Genomic DNA, 19,176 nt, shown 5'->3' with positions numbered 1-19,176 from the left:
CAGTGTATGTCCGAACGTTAGTCACTTGCACCTAATGAACTACTGAATGTGTATTTTTAAAAGTACAAAATGAATCTCCAGTGCCTTCTCTGGGTTTAGTGCCTGTGAAGTGGCCCTCACATCCTCTGTGTCCTCTGCTCCACTACAGTATTATGATGTTCTGAGGTGGTTACTTAATTACTATCAGTGCCACCCTTACAAAACCACAATGTACTGACAGCTCTAATACTACGGCACATTACATACCAGCAAGTAATGATATAGAAACGGAAAAAGACACTGGTGCTGCGGTGACACGTTGGCCACTCAAGTCACTGAGACTGTCCTAAACTGGCCTAAGCCACTTCACAGCTGACACAAAATGGATTTGGGGATGTACTGTAGAACCGACACTGAGTCACTTATAGAAACAACTCCACCTCGTGCATCAAACCACCACATCTGTTCAGAGTTCCCATACCTTCTTACATCAAACCATCATCTGAGACTTTTAAAGGACGTTGCAGGCCTAGTACCCTCAACAAGGGCCCAACAAGGTAAATTTTGAGAAATGGACCACGGTTATTTACTGTGACAAAACTGACAGACTTTACATAACCTCACAGGCAACAATTAATTAACTCAACATTTTTCATCTTAACAAGACACTACTCCTCCTTACTGTTTTGGCCTTGTGCTTTCATCCTGGGCATAGGGCCACCCAAGATGATTGTGATGGGGTTTTTTTAGTTGTTAGATTTTTATTTATTATTTATTATTATTTATGCCTTAACGGATAGCACTGTCAGAGAGTGACAGGAAACGGTGGGTGAGAGAAAGGGAAAGACATGCAGCAAAGGACTCGAATCCGAGTAACTGCTACGAAGGGATTTCAACCTTCCGCACATGGGATGAATGCATTAATCCACTCCATCACACGTCACCGCACGATTGTGACGGTTTGAAGAAAGAGCAACAAGCCATAACATTCTACCAGAATAATAATGACTCAGTCAGACATTTCTCCAGTTTTGGCACAGCACTAAAACAAAAAGTGGATATAAGTCTGGCTATGCCATTTTTGACATAATACCACAAATTTCTATTTTTAATCAAATATTAAGGCTTCAAACCCATGGCCGCCGTTCATCAAATTATAAATGAACCTCCTGCCACAAATATAATTCAAGCACTCAGTCAGTCAGTATGTAGAAGAACTAGGCTTGATGACAGCATTTGCCAACAGTGCAGCACATCACACTACAAGCCAAGGCTCAGAGGCTACCACATGCTGAGATGGCTACTGGTGGCCTGTTGGGAGCCAGTCTGTATAGTAATCATGATCCTCCACCGCAGTAGTTCTGTCCTCGTCTCACAGTCATGCATAAATAAATGGATATCATTTCAAAGGGTGCATATTTGAAAGCACTGGTTTCCAAATATCTTACATCCATTTTCCGCCATTTATCTGGTTCTGGGTACTGAAGGCAGCAGACTACACAGAGAAGTTCAAACAACGTAGTTTTACAGTTTTTAAGAAAAACAATAACAGACTATAATTCCCGTCAGCTCAAAGCATCCGAATGTTTCTGCTCAATTTGGCCTGCATTTGGGCTGCAAAGTCGCAGCGCATTATGACTGATATGAAATTTCAAAGTTTAAAACTTTATAGCGTCATTTTTCTAAAATCTATTTATTTATTTGACCTTTTCAGGGTAACACTTCACAAGGTGAACTTGAAAATAAGAGAAAATTATATACATTTGACATATTGCAGCTTTGTAAAGCTCATATGGCACCCAATGGCTCCCACATGAAACAGACAGAAGCATTATGATTCAGTTGAATCCTGATGGTGTCCAGCTCATCAGAATGCAATTACAATAGTCACTCTCCTTTCATGCCTGGTTTGGTCTCCACCAAATCCTGAGACAAACATACACCTCTGCTATGGCAGACACCATGCTGAATAGAGCATTAAGACTGAACCAAACAGTAAAGTTGTGGGCTTTGCAGAGCTGAGAAGAACAGCAGCGTTGATATGAATTCTCGCTACAGGAGACACCTGACACATTACACATAGTAGCTTATTGACCCATTATTATTAATAAAAATATTCATTGTTGCAGCTTTAAAAATGCAGCTGGACGTGGACGTTACAGCATCAGAGCGGCCCCAAATTCCAATAATAATCCCTTCAACTGTTGCAAGAGTTTTCTGGAATCAAGTCATGGCATCTCAGTATCGCTGCAGTAACCTTCCTTTGGCTGTCAATATACTGACGCTGACAATTTTAAAAACAAGGAAAACTGCACTGGTAACAATGGAATCATCTCAGCCCTGACAGATAAGGAGGATACAAATGAGGCTTTCAGTTTATATTCCATAATAATTTACATATATACTGATTTGCAGCCTATATTATGGCATTGTGTGGAGATTTAGACGTCTTTCTTTAAAAAAAATAAAAAATTTAAAAAAAAATTACTCAGGTGCAGTGAATTCACGTGTGATTATTCACACGTGACTTCCGAAAAGCAACAGCTCATCTCACGTCAAACAAGCTCGTTTGACTTGATATGACACCTAATGGCCAGAGACAGGCACAGGGGACCGTGGCATTGCTTCAGTGTACACGCTAACTGAAGTGAAGTGAGGCAGATGCAGCAGGCTTCATGCTGTCAGACTGCACCGCACTGCGCCCCGCTTCCACCCAACACACACACGCACACACACACACACACCCAACACCAGCGACTACACACAGTCTGCATGCTGCTCAACTCCTCTCTCCGAGACAATGACAGCTACACTGCTTACAACAAACGCCTTCATTTAGCTCCCCTCTTCTCCTTTCTCTCTTTCAGCCATTCGTTTTTCACACCTTTTTTTCCATTCTTTCAGCCCTCTGCCAGCATGATGCACACTCAATGACTAATGACTAGTATGTGGAGGAGCTGACAGCCTTAATGCGGTAAACTCCCTGCCCACAGCACACACACAGAGCCGAGCAGAAAGACGCAGTAACAGCCAGCACAGCGCCGACACTCGGCTTGTGAGCAACATAAAAATAACTTACAGTTCGCAGGAACTGGATTTCATCCTCGCCTTCTCCTCCTTCAGCCATGGTTAGCTTTCACACGGAGATGCTCGTGCTGTATCTGCGTGTGGAGTGCAGGCTGGGTGTACGGGGTGCTCGAGACGGCAAAATCCAAGACACTGTGGAGCTCGCGTCTCATTGGCCAGCGCGCGCTCAGCGAGGGAGGAGCCGCACAGGTGTGAGGGTTTGTGTGTGCGCGCGCAGGCGGCTCGTTCGGAGGTTTACCCCATACCCCCTCTCTCGGCCGGTGTGTATGAACGCTGATTCCCGCCATCAACAGCAACATGTCAATTCAACTACCGTATTCATACCAAGTCAGGAGTCCACCAAAAAGTGTCTCTTAAACTTTATGTTCATTTAAATTTTATGTATCAAATTAAATCTTCAATATTTTCTTTGTGAATTTTATAACCATATATATATATATGCATATATACAGCTACATATTTGTTAAATACGTCCATTTGTTATATATGTATTTGTATATGTATATATGTATTAGCCCAAACTGAGCTAACCCCCCCAGATGACATCATCATGACATCATTACAGGTTATCATATCAAGAATACATTTTAAACCTGTTCTCAATGGCTGAGTGTGAATCTTTGACCAGTAAATTCCCATTTTTTTGTAAAGTCATTGCCCCTAAATAACAACAATATATTTTTTTTTCGGGGTGGATAGGTAACATAAACTCAGAGAAAGACGAACAGAAAATACGTTGAAATTATTTATTTTTAACAAAATAGCAGCGTTCAAATGTTGTTTTACAATGCCACCATAATTTATCTGCAACTTTTTATTTTTCTAAAGTAAGAAAATAAAACAGATAAAGTATCAAAGTTTCATGTAAACTGACCAAGAACCCTAACTGAAATCAGCTTCTGTGGCACACTGGGGAGTTTAAGACACATGTGAAACACACTTTAGTTTGCATCTTACAGAAACTTATTTGCAATTTTAACCTGGTTGTTTGCTGGTGTGGAGATTTGTCAGGATCATGGAATAAGCAGATGTGTTGTATAGTACAGATATAGCAATAATAATACATCTTTTAATACATCTTTTACATCTCAACAAGTGGACACTGATAGAAAACGTAATCCGTTTTACCACTTTAATCATTCAAAGATTAAGGTTTCATAATACTGCTTTGTTCTCTTAAGTCTTTATGAGCAAGTACACTTACTGAAAAAAAGCTTATCTTTTATTGTAACTGATTTTGTTTGTTCTAGTGAGATTAAGGAACCTCCAGCTAAAAGCTGTTTAGTTATCAAGGCAGAATTTAAACTGCATTCAAGTAATTAGATGCCAGGACTCCTGCTTTGCTCCTCACTGTCAGGAAAACTGCAGGATGTAGAAAAAATATGTGATTGAATACCTTTCAAAAAAATCATTTATATTATCTATAAACGTGTCCTAATGTACAGATCTTTCACATTTCTAAGTCACTACAGTGACATTTGGAAGTGAAGCACTTTTTTCTTTTTTTTTTTATAAATTACAAAATGAATGAATGATCAGTAATTTTCTACTAACCAAACCAATACAACACTGGAAACCTGCCATTCAAATAATGAAAGAATGTCTTGTTGCAGTTACACATGATATTGCAACATGGTTAAACTGTGGTACAAGGTTAAATTAACCGTTTGCTGTAGGTTTAAATGTCTGGAGGTTGAAGTGTATTTTCAGCATTTTCTATAATGGCTGAATACAATTAGCAACACTAGAAGAGAAATAATAAAAGGGTTATCAAATTAAAATATTTTTTCATTATTGTCACTCTTAGTGACATAATTCATTCATTCAAGACTTTTTTTTTTTTACAGGGTAACTTTTAAGCATGGTGAAAAACCACAGCCACCATGCAACTGTTGATAATGTGAAAATATTTACATGACAACTGTAAAATCATATTTTTACATCATGATTAAAAACAAATACAATCTGTAATATGCAAACTAACTTCCTCATATAAATTTAAAAGTTCAGTGAAATCAATAAGAACATTTACAACATAAACCACGTGTCCAGAGTAAACGGTGCGGTTGTTCTGTAGTTCCTTTTATACATATTGGATTTGATATGAATTACATATTAAAATAGCTAAAGAAAGTTTTATTTATACTTATTTATGCTTACCTCAGTATTTTTTGAGGGGTGAGTGAAGTGGTCCATACTACAATGCAAGAAAATTTACCTGAAAGTTGGCACTAAATGTAAGAGCAGATTCTTTTTTAATGGTTCTTGGATCCGATGTCTTCTGACTGTAGTTATATTCATTTGTTGCTTTCTTTCTTTGGAGAAAATTTCTAAAGCTCTTTGTGTTTCAGCATTCACTTTTTGTCCTGGAGTGAGATGGAAAGATCCATATCAATCTCAAGTGTTTGTGCTGAGTACAGAGCTGAAGTCATGATGTGGATAGCCTAGCATAGCATAAAGTCTTAGAGTAGGGGGGAAACTAGCCTGTTTCGTCACAAAATTCAAAGATACATCTACCAAAATGTGTCACAGTCACAGACAGGTGCAGTGACTGTACATGCAGACTTCTTTTCACAGTATCCTTGCCAAATTTGGTACCACTGGGTGTGTATGGAGGCCAAAACCAAAACACATATTAACCAGTTGTGTCGAACACATGGATGAACTGTTGTTCAATGACAATTCTGTTTGTGTATATGTTAATCAGTGACGTGTTGCTAGGTATGCTTTTTAACTTATGAGGCATTCTTTATGCCAAGCGGGGTCCACCACATCCTGACCTCATCTCTGTACTTAACACACAGAAATGAGACTGATATTAATCTTTTAATGTCCTCATTTCACTCTTACATAGATGTCAAGTAAGCACATTTTTCAAAATGGTGAACTATCTTGTTAGTATATCTTAAACATTAAAGCAATAACACCCAAAACAAAACAAAATGCAATGTGCAAATGCACAATAAAAAATGCTGAGTGAAAGCATAAGGCCTAGTGTGCTTCTACATAAGTAAGTGATATGCTATGTCAGTGAAAGGAAGAAACTGTGAGCTGCAGTGGAATGAGTACAGTGTAAACCCTACTCTCATCCATCTAAGGTCCAGTCACAGTCTACATCTCACTGTCATAACCCAGTATGGGAGCCAGCCATCTCTCCACCTCCTCCACACTCATCTCTTTCCTTGAGGAATAGTCCTCCACCTGAAGACAAAAAGAGCACAGAAAATACAAGTTCAGCTTGATTATGTGTCGTTAGTTCTCTCTGTTAGAAATTCTCCATTAAAAGTTTGTTAGAACCTAAAGTAAAACCACAATTTGGACCCTTGCTCTGTTTTGTGTTATTTATGAGCTATGTGTGAGTCTCTATAGTCTCTATAGATAAGAGAGTGTCTGTGTCGCCCCCTGGTGGCTGGCTGCAGTATGGGTTATAAACCCCTCCCCCTCCATAAAAACTCAGTGCACATCAAAAAAACTGTTGCCAAAGATGCTTTTTTTTTTTTTCATCTTAGGTAACTATGTTTCTGATAAGTTAAGTTTTAATAAGTTACTTGATGCTAAGAGGCAGCAGTTGACCTGTATTTATCTGTGCTGGCTGAGATTATTTGAAAATTTTATGGTAGAATAATATTTTATTATTTCACTTTTTTCTTTACAATGCACTCAAAGTAACTTTTTTTGCTTGCTGAGTACTGAATTCAGATGTTTTTATGTCTTACTTTGTTATCATCAAGGTAAGAATATTTTTCTCCAAGGCTACCAGTATAATGTAACCCTATTAAGTAATGCTAATTGTTGCATTTACATTTTTTTTTCTCTCTGTTAACCACTCTGTGGCAATCTGCTCAAAGTCAACCAGGAATTCATAAAACGCTAAACATGATGGTATAATAATTGGGATGTGTCATGAACATAAACAACATAAATCAGTCGGTGGTTAGCTGAACCTGCTCCTTGGTGATCTTTCCCACAGCAAAGTACGAGGCCTGAGGGTTGGAGAAGTAAAGTCCAGACACTGAGGCAGCAGGCGTCATGGCCAGGGACTCTGTCAGACCAATACCTGCACACACACGCGCACACACATTGTTATTACATATGCACATAGCCAAAAAATATATATAACCACATTAACACATATGTATGCATAGGCACACACACATTGCTAAATAAGGAAAAAAGAGAACGTTGAGACTTTAAAAAACTTTCTGCCAGAAAGGCTTTAGGATGTCATGTGACAGAGTAGAAAGACAAAGTCCACATAAGGAAGGGATTGTGGTGGATGAACGAGTCAAATACAGGACCTTCACACAGCAGACCACAGCAGGTCCATGTCCATGTAAAACCAAGAGTCAATAATGACTTATTTTTGGATGTAACTTACTTATTATTTTTATAGGTTTAGCCCATAAAAATGGCTTGGTCAGATTAAGGAAAAGAATCATGGTTTGAGTCAAAATAAACAACGTAAACCATGTGTTAGAAACTTTTTTGACTGCAGGACTTTTTGGGAGCTCGTTCAACAAGACCAGATGCCACACATGACCTGTCCTTGTTTGTAGTAAAATAGGTCAGAAGTAGAACTTGGGCAGAAACCCACGGTGGCTTAATGTTCGTTTGCGTTACTTTGTCATCTTTAAGCCACTACAATAGCGATGTTATTCATTTATGCGCATATAGTTACTAGAGGTTGACCAATAGAGGATGTCATGACCCTTTTCACATTAGTCATTTGATCCAACATAAAATAAAATTTAAACAGACATCATTCATCATGTGGCTCAAAATCAATGTTGCTTTTTACCTCACAGAATGACACAGGCCTGATGTTTTGCCATCAGCAACCTACATGGAAATACAAACTTCTACCTTCCATCTGTTCCACGCTGGGACGTGTCCAACAAGACAGCACACTATACATATTGTATCAGAAATAATGTGCTATTGTGAACATCGAGAAGCTCTGGGCTATGACTCTGGCTCTAGAGACTGCCAGCAAAAAGTTGTAGAATTTGCTGTCGAAAAGTTGCAGAATTTGCTATCTATAAATAAATTAAAAGTGAATATAAGGAAAAGATGAGAACACGATGAAAGATTCAGTTTCCTTATTCAGCCTTTAAATTATGAATGAATACTTTCTGTTATTCCACTCGATTGTGTGTCTGCCTGTTACGGTCCATCTCAATTTCATAGAAGAGCTTAAGATGGGGCAACTGGTCTTCAGTTAAGCAATGTCATATATGCGATACAGTGTAGTGAAAACTGCAGTGACCTGTACACTGAGGAGACATGGCCCAACACAGGAGGGCCAACCCCACAGATTTTCAAAATAAGACCTCTCTGAAAATTGTCATCTTTTCTCCTGCAGCAAAAACACAAATGAGAGAGCATCCGAGTTGATCAAAAATGTTGTTACATCCGAGCTGCACTCAATTATTACCATGTACTAGGCTTTCAAGCTTTATGAGACCTGAAAGGAAGACCTGCAGGCAATACTGGTAGACACCAATTTGTTTTTTGGGTAATATTTGGCCTATGTTAATATTGTTCTAACAAGTTCTACCATTATGAAATGCACAACAACCAAGAGCTACGGGCACAGAAACAACCAAAAATCTAAACAATCACTGTTTACCACCTTGAACAGTTCTGAACCCACCTGATATCCAGCATATGAAGAAATTAATATGAGGGTTGTTCCAGTGCCTAAAATGCTGGATTAGGTATTGGGGAGGACGCAAGTCTATGCACCGATGCCTAAAACTTCCATGCAACTAGACAATTTAAACAGCCAACGACTTGTGAAACTCTGGCATATGCCAGCAAACTTACATTTGTCTTTTGCATATCTAATATAGCAATCTGATCACTGACCTGGTAAATGTGTATGTGTAGTATACATGAATTTGCAGCAACCAGGTTACTACAGTTCATGCAATTATGATACTTCTCCTGTGGATGTTGGTCAAGGTAATATATTGGCACTGTTTAACAACTCTCAACTGTAGTACATGCTAACTCACCACATAATGCTAACTCCCTTCCTCCTCAGTCGGTTTGCATAACATTGAACTGGTTATGCTTAGTTAAGTATATGTAAATGTATGATTGAAAAGATAACAAAAATCAATTTAATTGAAAAATGTCAATTCCTCTTACTGTTCAAAGACTACAAAGAAATGACAGTGAACTGGTTGGTGCTCTCACCAGTCTTCTCCTGGATGCTAGCCAGGCTCCACATGGTGGTCTTCTCTGTGTGGTCAGGCTGGCTGGGGTAGCCAGCTGCAGGTCTAATGCCCTGGTATCGAACTCTGTGAAGGTCTGAGGCCTGCAGAGCCTCATCAGTGCTGTAGCCCCACAGCTCCTTACGAACACGAACATGAAGCTCTTCAGCAAAGGCCTGGAGGACAGAAGCAGTCGGCATCAGTGGGACACTAACACTTGCAAGTCAAGCAGCGATATCTGGAAGCTGCAAGTACTGTACCTCAGCCAGTCGGTCAGCCAGGGCTTTGACCATGATGCTGCTGTAGTCATCTCCCTGAGCCTGGAACTGCTGACTCAGCTCCTCAGCTCCAAACACACCCACAGCAAACATGCCAATGTAGTCCGCCACACCGCTGTCTACAGGGGCAACAAAGTCAGACAAACACAGGTAGGGCTCTGAACTGGAGCCATCCTTCTCCACCTGCAAAACACAAACACACACACACACACAAAGAAATTTGTTACTGATGCTAGGGATGAAACTACTGCGTTTCGTTGCATTGTACTTGTACATGTGTAATGACAATAAAATTGAATCTAATCTAATCTAATCTAAACTAGGGCTGGGCAATATATCGACTTTATATCAATATGATAAGAGACTAGATGATTATTATGATTATTAATTTAAAAAAATCTCACTGTGTAGCTGTTTTGTGAAAGCACCCCTTCAATATCATTGTAATATTGTTATCAAGATATTTGATCAAAAATATGGTCCGCATCACCCAACCAGAGATGAGATGGTTACCAGTTTAATGTTACACACCAATGGTGAATAGTGTTCAGCATGGAATGAACAATGAACTAAAATAAACTGCAACTGCTGCACAGCCTCACCTGTTGTCGTAAGCCATGGAACGTGGCGACGGGGTTGGTGTCTCTGTGCACTGTGACATCATCTTTGTACACTTTGATGTCATCACCATCACTCTGGGCCCGCCAGAAACCCACCAGGCCCCGGCCCTCCAGACTGCCATTGTCAATTACCTGGTTTAGCAGCCGCTGTGCGTCATCAAAGACTCGCTGAGCCTCCAAACCTGGAGACAGACAACGTTACTAAGATGAGACACAAATGATCAAGTCTGCTGATGACACGACTGTGGTGGGTCTCGTCAGAAATAACGACGAGTCAGCATACAGAGAGGGGGTGAAACTATTAGCAGCATGGTGCAGAGCCAACAACCTGTCTCTGAATATGGACAAGGTAAAAGAGATGGTTGCTGACTTCAAAAGGGATCAGGGTGACAATGCTCCGTCGACAGATCCTCTGTGGAGATCACCAGGAGCACCAAATTCCTTGGTGTTTACCTGGTGGAGAACCTCACCCGGACCCTCAACACCAGCTCCATCAATAGAAAGGCCCAGCAGCATCTCTACTTCCTGAGAAGCCTGAGAAAGGCCTACCCTCCACCTCCTGTTCTGACTAGTTTCTGCAGAGGGACTATCAAGAGTGTCCTGAGCAGGTGCACGACTCCCTGGTTTGGGAATTCCACCGTCTTGGACTGCAACTCTCTGCAGCAGATAGTGAGGACAGCTGAGAAGATCATCGGAGTCCCTCTGGCCTCCATCACAGACATTTACACCACACAGTGCATCCACAAAGCAATCAGCATTGTGGATGACACCACTCTTCCCTCACACACACTCTTCACCCTCTTGCAGTCTGGTAGTAGGTACCAGAGCATTCGGTCAAACACCACCAGACTCCACAATAGTTTCTTTCCGCAAGCCATCAGAGAGCTAATCTCCCAGTGAGAGGACTGACACAGTCATACACATACACAGACACACACGCCCACCCATAACCTGCATACCTCTGTGCTACATGCACTTTAACAAACATACTTAAATGTCTAGCTGTATTGTATTATAGTCTTGTGCTTTACAGTGTATATACTGTAGACAACTGTGCATTTTTTTTATTTTTCATATTTTTAATTATATATTTATATTTTTTACTCTCTTTTTTATGCTTTTGTATTTTTACTCTATTTCACTTATATGTAGTCTTTTATGTAACACCATGTAGCAACCTGGAGGAACGCTGTTTCAGTGCTCTATGTACTGCACTACATAGTGCTAACGACAAATAAAACTCCTTGAATCCTTGAAATCCTTGAACACAGTTGTCATTAAAATGCTGAACAAGGCTGAAAGTCATTCCACTGACTCACTTCTGCCATTATTTTTTGTCTCTTTGTAATTTAGCCACTTGCATCTGCATCAAACCTGTATACAGTGTATGCAAAATTCTTCATAACTTACACTGTTTAGTAGCTTATTTAACATCCATCGACATCTGTTTTGAAAAGTTAATTCTTGGTGATTTTTCTTTTTGTAAATAATGATACGAACCTTTAAACAAGATCAAGAATACGTACAGAACTAAATGATTTTGTTGGAAATGGGGCTGTGCAATGTGACCAAAATCTCATATCCCGATATAGGTCATTTAATATGAGATCATCATCACAACAAAGCACACTTACATGTACGAAAAATGACCACAGGAAAATGTTTAGTTCTTATTTCAATGTGAATTACGTACTCAACAAATAAAAGGCGCAGCAGTATGTTTGCAGTCCGACTTATGATAAACCCTGAAAGCGGTCAAGCTCGTACCAACAGTCTTGTCTTTGAAAATCTTTGGGTAACCTCTGTTGGGGTATTTTCCTCTCAGCTGCCACACATCAAAGAAAGGCTTCCAGTCAATGAATTCCAACAGACTGTTCAGGTCGTACCTCTCAAAGACACGGGTGCCCAGGAACTGAGGACACACTGAAACGTAAGGACAAATAAAGAGGTTGTTTAAGTCCATAAAGAAAATGTTCCTCTTTGTACCAAAATATTAGAGTATATCCTCTGCATGTACTTGTTCCAACAGTTACCTATAATGTTATATATTGACACAAACTGCATCAAGTGTATTTGTGGTAGAATATAACTTCAGTTTATTTACCTGGCCTGGGTAGAGACAGCCAGTCTATATGTAAAGCCTTCTCTCTAGCCTGGGAAAGAGACAGATAACGACGATCCTGGGGCAACAGAGGGAGATGGAGGATGATGAAGTCAGAAGAGGGCTTTTTTTTTTTAGGTATCTTGCGATTTTCATCACAATTCAACATGCCCAGCATAAAAATGCATATGCAAGACTTGCACCACCCAACTGTTAAAAAGAACTACATTCAAGCAAGCGATATCACTAATACCAGCTCATTTAAGACTAGGATAGGAAGATTATCATTTCAACCATGTGTGATTCATTTAAAAATGGCAGGACATACAGTTGTGGTCAGAAGTTTATATTCACTTGTCAGGAACACTTGTGGCAGTTTAGGAACAAAATGGTTTTTTGTAAATAGAGGCACACCACATACTGAGTATGTCAAGAAAAGACCTTGCTGATCTTCTATATTTTTCTTATTGTCAGCAAATCTCATGTCAAATCAGCAGGATGCATTCATCCTATTAACTAGTACTGTGTGTACATCGAAGCCTGATATATCTTCTTAGTTTGTACCATGAGGCTTCATTGTTGCGTAAAAACAATGCTGCACTAAATGTTCTTTCATTACTATGAACACACACAACAGTATATTTTGGCTCAGACCCATCTGCACCTAAAAATAATCCCAGTCAAATGCACTTTTTGATTAATGTTTGAGAAATGTTTAAAAAACTACAGTGTGTAGCTGTTTTAGGAGTCTTTTTTTTAAAGAAAATGAAACTGTGAGCTGTTTTAAGAGGTGTATGTCACAGACAGGGTGGAGAAGTCAGAAGGAGCTATGAACCAGAGTAACACATTATGGCTTTGAGCTTTAAATGGTGACAGTAAGAAGAATACAGACTTATCCTTTAAGTAGGTTGTGTTACATAATTCCTTCAAAAGCTTCCAGTTCTAGCACTTAAGTTTCATTTTGTATGCACAAGGCTGCTAAATTTAATTTTTAAAAAAGTCCACTTCAGAAGTGAATGTCCAAGCCTGTTTGAAATTGCAAGAAAGGCAATAGACGAGAATTGTTTATTGCCTCAACCCAGAAGTGTAAAATCTGTTCTAGTGCCCCTGTTGGGAGTTTCCACTTGCCAGTCTTACCTTGAGGGAGTCATAATGCTCCTGCCTGATCTCCTCATACTCTTCTTTAATGTCTTCAATGTACTCTTCCTTCAGTGTCTCATCTAGGAGCTGTGAGCACTGACAAACAGGAAAACTAATATCAATTCTCTGATCATCCAATTCAATGAGAGTTCTGTTCCTCTACTCATTCGGAGCAGTCAAGGTATTTAGGAAACAAATATGTTAACATCTGAATTCAATTTAAAAAGAAAAAAAAAACAAAACAACAACAACATGTTTTTACTTTGTCTCAGTGGGATACTGAAGCGCAGCCTCTTGCTTAATGCATTTCCATTTCGTGCTATGGGGTTCTCTACAGGCCAGACGGTTGCTTTTGGGTTTTTAATCAAAAGTGAAATCCATGCTGAAAAAGTTGCAGCAATGTCAGGAAGATATTCTTACCACAACCACACTCCTGGAGGCATCTAGGACATGGATAACAGGAGCAGTGTAGCGAGGGGCAATCTTCACTGCTGTATGTGTCCTATGAAACACAAAACACACAAATGACCTGAATAAAGACAAGTTACCAGGCTTAAGTGTTCCTTCAGAATTTTATTTAGCCTTTTGGCCCCAGGCAGGAGCTCTCTAGCTGGATATGATTCTCTCCACAATTGCAAAGAGTTAATTCTCCGAAAGCTGTAACATCCAGTGTTGCTCTACTAAAAAGGTAAGGATCCACAGGACTGCTCAAATTAGTGACTACTGTCATTGTATCATCATATGAACACTGACTAGCACTAGTCTGTTGACTGAAGACATATCTGATTTGGTCTGATTTATGAGGATCAAACAGGTTTTATTAGAACCTGACCCACCTCAAACAGCGTCCACAGCTTCTGGACAGCACTGAGTTCTCTCATTAAACTGACACTGACTTCCAAACAGCTGTCAATGCAGAGAAGCCTTTCAATCACCTTGAGAGGGATTTTTTTTTATGCAGCATGGGATTAGGTAATAATTTCATTACCATGATTTAAGTTCTTTACCCCACTGCTGTAGTGTTGTCCCATCACACTGTAACTAATGTAAACACAGAGTAACTGTCAGGATAATGGGATGGAAGGTACAACACCACATAAATACCAATATAAGATGTGAAGCTAGAGATTATCAGATGTGCTATTTAGCATTTCTTGGATTATCTGTATCAGTGGGGTTTCTTTTGTCCGACTGCTGCTAAAGTAAAAAAAAAAAAAAAAAGTAAATAAATAAAATTGTTAATAACAGTAGGTTTATATTTTGTGGTTATAATCTGAATCTGCAAAGAAATTACTAACCAAACTTAATAAATAAATGTACAATTTAAGAACAATATTTGCCAGTGTGAAAAATGTGTGTGAATGTGAGTCTGAGTGAGTGGACCTCAGTGTGTTTGGCGTGCTTTGACATCTGTACTGAGAGCTGTCCACTTGTGTCCAGATCAGCCAAGACACATTTAAACGCCACGTGTAAACCGGGCCGTACATGTTATCTGATCAGTACAGTTGGGCCTTGTGTTTGTGTGTGTGTGTTACTTTGATGTGGTGGCTCCTCCAATCAGCAGCGGCGTTGTAATCCCCAGTCTCTCCATCTCTTTGGCCACATAGATCATCTCATCCAGCGAGGGGGTAATGAGACCAGACAAGCCAATGATATCTACAGGAACAAAGCAAACAAACACCTCTTTATTAGTGCTGCTGTTATAAAAGAATTCATTTCATGAATACAGCCACAGCCATTTGAATAATTGTGACTGGTCATAATTTGGAACCAAACAAACTATGAATGTATTTGTCAGATAGCTGCACAGGCTGAAATGGGTATAGGTTTAACACAATGAAGACAGAGGTCAGAGAATAGTACAATTATTTCCTCTATTTGTTTGAGTTTGATCGTCTAGCAAATAACAAAATCTGATTAAATTGGTTGCTTTCTAAAATAATGTTAACATACAAAATAAATTGCTATTGCATTCAATGTTCAAAGCCAAAAATCACCTGTAATTTAGAGTTTGGATCATTTTTGAACATATATAATATTGCATATTTGTATTGTAATATTGTATATGTATAATATAAACAGTTCACGTTACCATTTCCGATGTCTATCTTTACTACAAAGAGCTGTCTGTTACTGTGTTGTTATGATCACTTCTAACATCTTTTAAGGAGAATTATCCACGAATAAAAGCATTGAAATTGATCTAAATTTTCCATCTTTGCCCGGTTAAATTCTTAACAAGATGTTGTGCCAGTATCTCATACTGACAATAAGCAATTTATACTGTATAGTGTACCTGCTTTCTGACTGATGGCTTCTCTGAGGATCTTATCACAGGGAACCATCACACCCAGGTCGATCACTCTGAAAGAAAGGACAATATCCTGAATCTTAAATCCCACGGACAACACTCACGCAATAGCTAAATTCAGTTCCTCCTTTTATGGATTTCAATTATATATTGTTCTACTGTGCATCAGCGAATCCATCTGTATTGGGGAAGGTTAAAATGAAAACTTATGGAGGAGTAGTACATGCTGCTAATGCTACTAGCATACCATCCATCAATATGCACATGCTCGTTCTCATGTCATTGCATACACACGGCATGTAATAGACCTACATAAGAGGTAGCACGCACTCACACACACTCTAACACACAGTTATTTTCTATCACTTTTGCAGACAAAAGGTAGACTCTCATTCATTTCCTGGAGGCTTAAACACTACCTAACCATAACAATAAACATTATTTGCCTAATCCCAACCCTCACCTTAACCTAACCCTAACCTCAGCCTAACCCAGTCCTTCTCAAATAGTGGGGGTGCGATGCCAGGGGGGGCGCGTGTGACCCTGGGGAACATGCTTTTTTTGCCGTACTAGAATAAAGTGTAATTGCACATCCACTACAGTAGTTGGCAGTGGCGCTCTCATTGTCAGAGTGTGCGCAGGGAGTGTTAGCTCTATGGTGTAGCGTTTTTTTTGCACCGAGCAGGCGATATGAAGTGACAACATGAAGAAATTTTTAACAGGGATGAGAAGAAAGGCGGAGAGAGACGAAGATAATGAGACAAATGTAACTCACCCGAAAGCTAAGACTCGCTGCATGAATTCTGGCAGTGCACAACATGATGGGGGGGGGTGGCGTAACAGAAAATAATTGAGAAGCACTGGCCTAACCTTAAAGGAAGTCCTCACCCTAGTATTAAATGCTTTACGTTATGTATTTACACAGTCAGATTGTGGGGACTTGGCTTACTTATGGGGACAAAATGCAAGTCTCCACAATCTGACTGTGTAAACAGGTTTTTGTCACATACACACACACACACACACACACACACACACACACACACACACACACAGAAATACACTGGGAAGGTGTGGTGGGGACAAATGAACTGGCAAACCAGTTTTACCTGAAATTGTTGCAACTCAGCACCACACCTACAATGTTCTTCCCAATATCATGGACATCTCCCTTCACTGTAGCCAGAACTATGGTGGCCTGGTAGGGATCCTGCGGGTCGAGAAGAAAATATCAGAGGAATTTAAAGGAGCACAGTACAGTTGGAGGAGGACTAGAGGGCTTCTCTTCCCTGCACCGCAACTACTTCATCTTACTTTGCAAAGATGTCCTGAACCGATCTGTAGGATTGAGTTTTGGGCAAATTAATTCACACAAATTTATTCTCAAAATTGCCTCATTGTACTCCGCTAAATCACTGGAACCCTGGACACACACCACGAGTGGTTCTGCCTCAGTTGCCAGTGACACTTTGCAGGTGAAACACACAGTTCTAAAGCACTGCTAATGACTGTAAAGCTCAGTTTCATCCGAAGGCACTTTGGCTGCCCTCAAAGGGCTGACTGTGAATGTGAGTTGATATAAATGTGTCTCCTCGTCGTCATATTACATAATTGCCTCAGTTTTCTAATATTATTGGATTCAGTAATAGCTTAATGATTAATAGCTCATCTGAAAGCAGAGGTCTAGCAAAAACAATGGCAAGCAGACATTCAAGTGTGCAACTATTCACATGCCTTCAGCACCCTCTAAAGAATACTTTGGTGATTTCTTCAGATACAGTAAAGCTGTGCATCACTGCTGCATCCATTCTTGCAATAACTTTTGTAACTACTCATTACAAAAAGAAATAGCTGCTTGACTCCATTAAGCACACACATTTATACATATACATATATACATACATGTATATGGCAAGATGCCTTCAGTGTGTGGTTAACAAGATCTTGTTGCATTCTGGGACATGTAGTTTATGAACAATGTAGGGTTGTGTTGCTCAAATTAAGTTCTTGACAAACTCCAGGTAACATAATATGAGGTGTCGGGAGTTCGACACGTGTGCACTATATTATATTATAGGAAATAATGAAAACAAAGCTGTGTTGCGTGCTGTTTCTTCTACTCTCTTCTCAAATGACTTTAATCATATCTGATTTAAGTAAGATTCTAAAAAATGAATAAAAATAAATTGGATCTGCCTATTATGCATACAGATATTTAATGAAACAACTTCGACTGAGGGCAAACAAACATAATTGGGACATCCATTTAACTTGGAGACTTAAAGGTTTCAAGTATTGTGTTATCGCTTACATACTTAAATTCCAAATACTAAATACTCCAAAGTAATTTACCTTTGACTACATGTTAAAAAAAAAATCATTAAACTAAATCACCTCGTGTCAAGCATTCCCGCTTGCTAAAACAAGTAGTCATTATTTCCCTTTCTCCATAGAAGTTGTTTTGGAGATGGTTCCATAACAGCTGTACAGACAAACTGCTATTGTATCACGTTAAGTCTCCAGCGGACAAAATAAAAGCGTTGTGGGGACACCTTTGTCAAAATGACCACTGCATTAGAATGTAACTGAATGAATACAGATTTAAGTTGAGACTGACCACGTCCTCAGTTGACTGTGACTGTGCCATCATCTCCTCCCTCTCCTTCTCCATGAAAGGAATCAGATAGCCCACAGCCTTCTTCATAACACGAGCCGACTTGATCACCTGTAAACACACAAGGGCTTGAAGTTTCAGTACTGTTTCAAAATGCTGAAATACACAAAAGTAATACATATTTTCCTTGGTGGTGACTGCACCCTTGAAGTTGCAGTTTCATATACACTATTTCTAACTCATATAATATAGATTATTTGTATAGGATTTCAGCTTAATGATACTCTGTGTCTGTTTCCTGTTAGAGAGACAAAAAGCAATGTCGTTAACATCTGGAATATCATGTCGTCAAAATCAGCCAACGAGACAGTCCAACACTGCCCAACACTTTTAATTCACTTTTTATAGTTTTATTTTTATTTGGCAAACCCAAGAAAATTGCTTAAAACAGAAAAACCACAATGCATGCATGAAACTTCTTTTTGAAATTTAACATGGTCCAGTTTGTATAGCATGTAGCAAAAACACAACCTGAACTGCATCAGTACAAGCATGGCTCACAAATGTTTTTCTCCTCATCTGAAATAACTCATATTTAAATAACAAAAAAGAGAACATGCTTAAAATTTAATTCAATGCTCATGGGAGCTACAGAGATTTTACTTTGTGGTGTCATTGCAGTCCTCAAACGTCTCCAAAATGTCTCCAAGGGGTCAAATTGTCCCAATTACGTTTACTCTAAAAACGACTGTCCCTTGGCAGCAGGGAAATAATCCCTTGTATAACCAGAATAACGATCAGAACAGCACTCCTCCATGCAGTTGCCAT

General features: G+C 39.4%; 2 protein-coding genes across 11 annotated transcripts in view; both read right to left on the bottom strand.

The window, feature by feature from the left end:
• The window catches only part of ryr2a (ryanodine receptor 2a (cardiac)), a 155,302-nt gene extending 152,009 nt beyond the window's left edge, over nucleotides 1–3,293 (bottom strand). For all 10 annotated transcript variants that reach the window (XM_046378163.1, XM_046378170.1, XM_046378167.1 and 7 more), the window contains exon 1: nucleotides 3,059–3,293. In XM_046378163.1, the coding sequence (XP_046234119.1) occupies nucleotides 3,059–3,106 (48 nt within the window). In that variant the 5' untranslated portion in view covers nucleotides 3,107–3,293. The remainder of the gene's footprint in view (nucleotides 1–3,058) is intronic.
• Nucleotides 3,294–3,798: 505 nt separating this feature from the next.
• Nucleotides 3,799–19,176, bottom strand: part of mtr (5-methyltetrahydrofolate-homocysteine methyltransferase) — a 32,516-nt gene continuing 17,138 nt past the window's right edge. The window contains exons 21-33 of the mRNA XM_046376531.1: nucleotides 18,352–18,459; nucleotides 16,844–16,944; nucleotides 15,720–15,787; nucleotides 14,959–15,079; nucleotides 13,844–13,925; nucleotides 13,421–13,519; nucleotides 12,287–12,362; nucleotides 11,950–12,105; nucleotides 10,165–10,364; nucleotides 9,545–9,745; nucleotides 9,268–9,460; nucleotides 7,011–7,123; nucleotides 3,799–6,267 (exon numbers count right to left, since the gene is read on the bottom strand). Of these exons, the coding sequence (XP_046232487.1) occupies nucleotides 6,178–6,267; nucleotides 7,011–7,123; nucleotides 9,268–9,460; nucleotides 9,545–9,745; nucleotides 10,165–10,364; nucleotides 11,950–12,105; nucleotides 12,287–12,362; nucleotides 13,421–13,519; nucleotides 13,844–13,925; nucleotides 14,959–15,079; nucleotides 15,720–15,787; nucleotides 16,844–16,944; nucleotides 18,352–18,459 (1,608 nt within the window). The 3' untranslated portion in view covers nucleotides 3,799–6,177. The remainder of the gene's footprint in view (nucleotides 6,268–7,010; nucleotides 7,124–9,267; nucleotides 9,461–9,544; nucleotides 9,746–10,164; nucleotides 10,365–11,949; nucleotides 12,106–12,286; nucleotides 12,363–13,420; nucleotides 13,520–13,843; nucleotides 13,926–14,958; nucleotides 15,080–15,719; nucleotides 15,788–16,843; nucleotides 16,945–18,351; nucleotides 18,460–19,176) is intronic.

This window comes from Scatophagus argus, chromosome 21 (genome assembly GCF_020382885.2).
Source record: "Scatophagus argus isolate fScaArg1 chromosome 21, fScaArg1.pri, whole genome shotgun sequence".
Taxonomy (NCBI): domain Eukaryota; kingdom Metazoa; phylum Chordata; class Actinopteri; family Scatophagidae; genus Scatophagus; species Scatophagus argus.
Note: the sequence above shows the minus strand (reverse complement) of the source record. Positions and strands in the feature narration are given on the sequence as shown.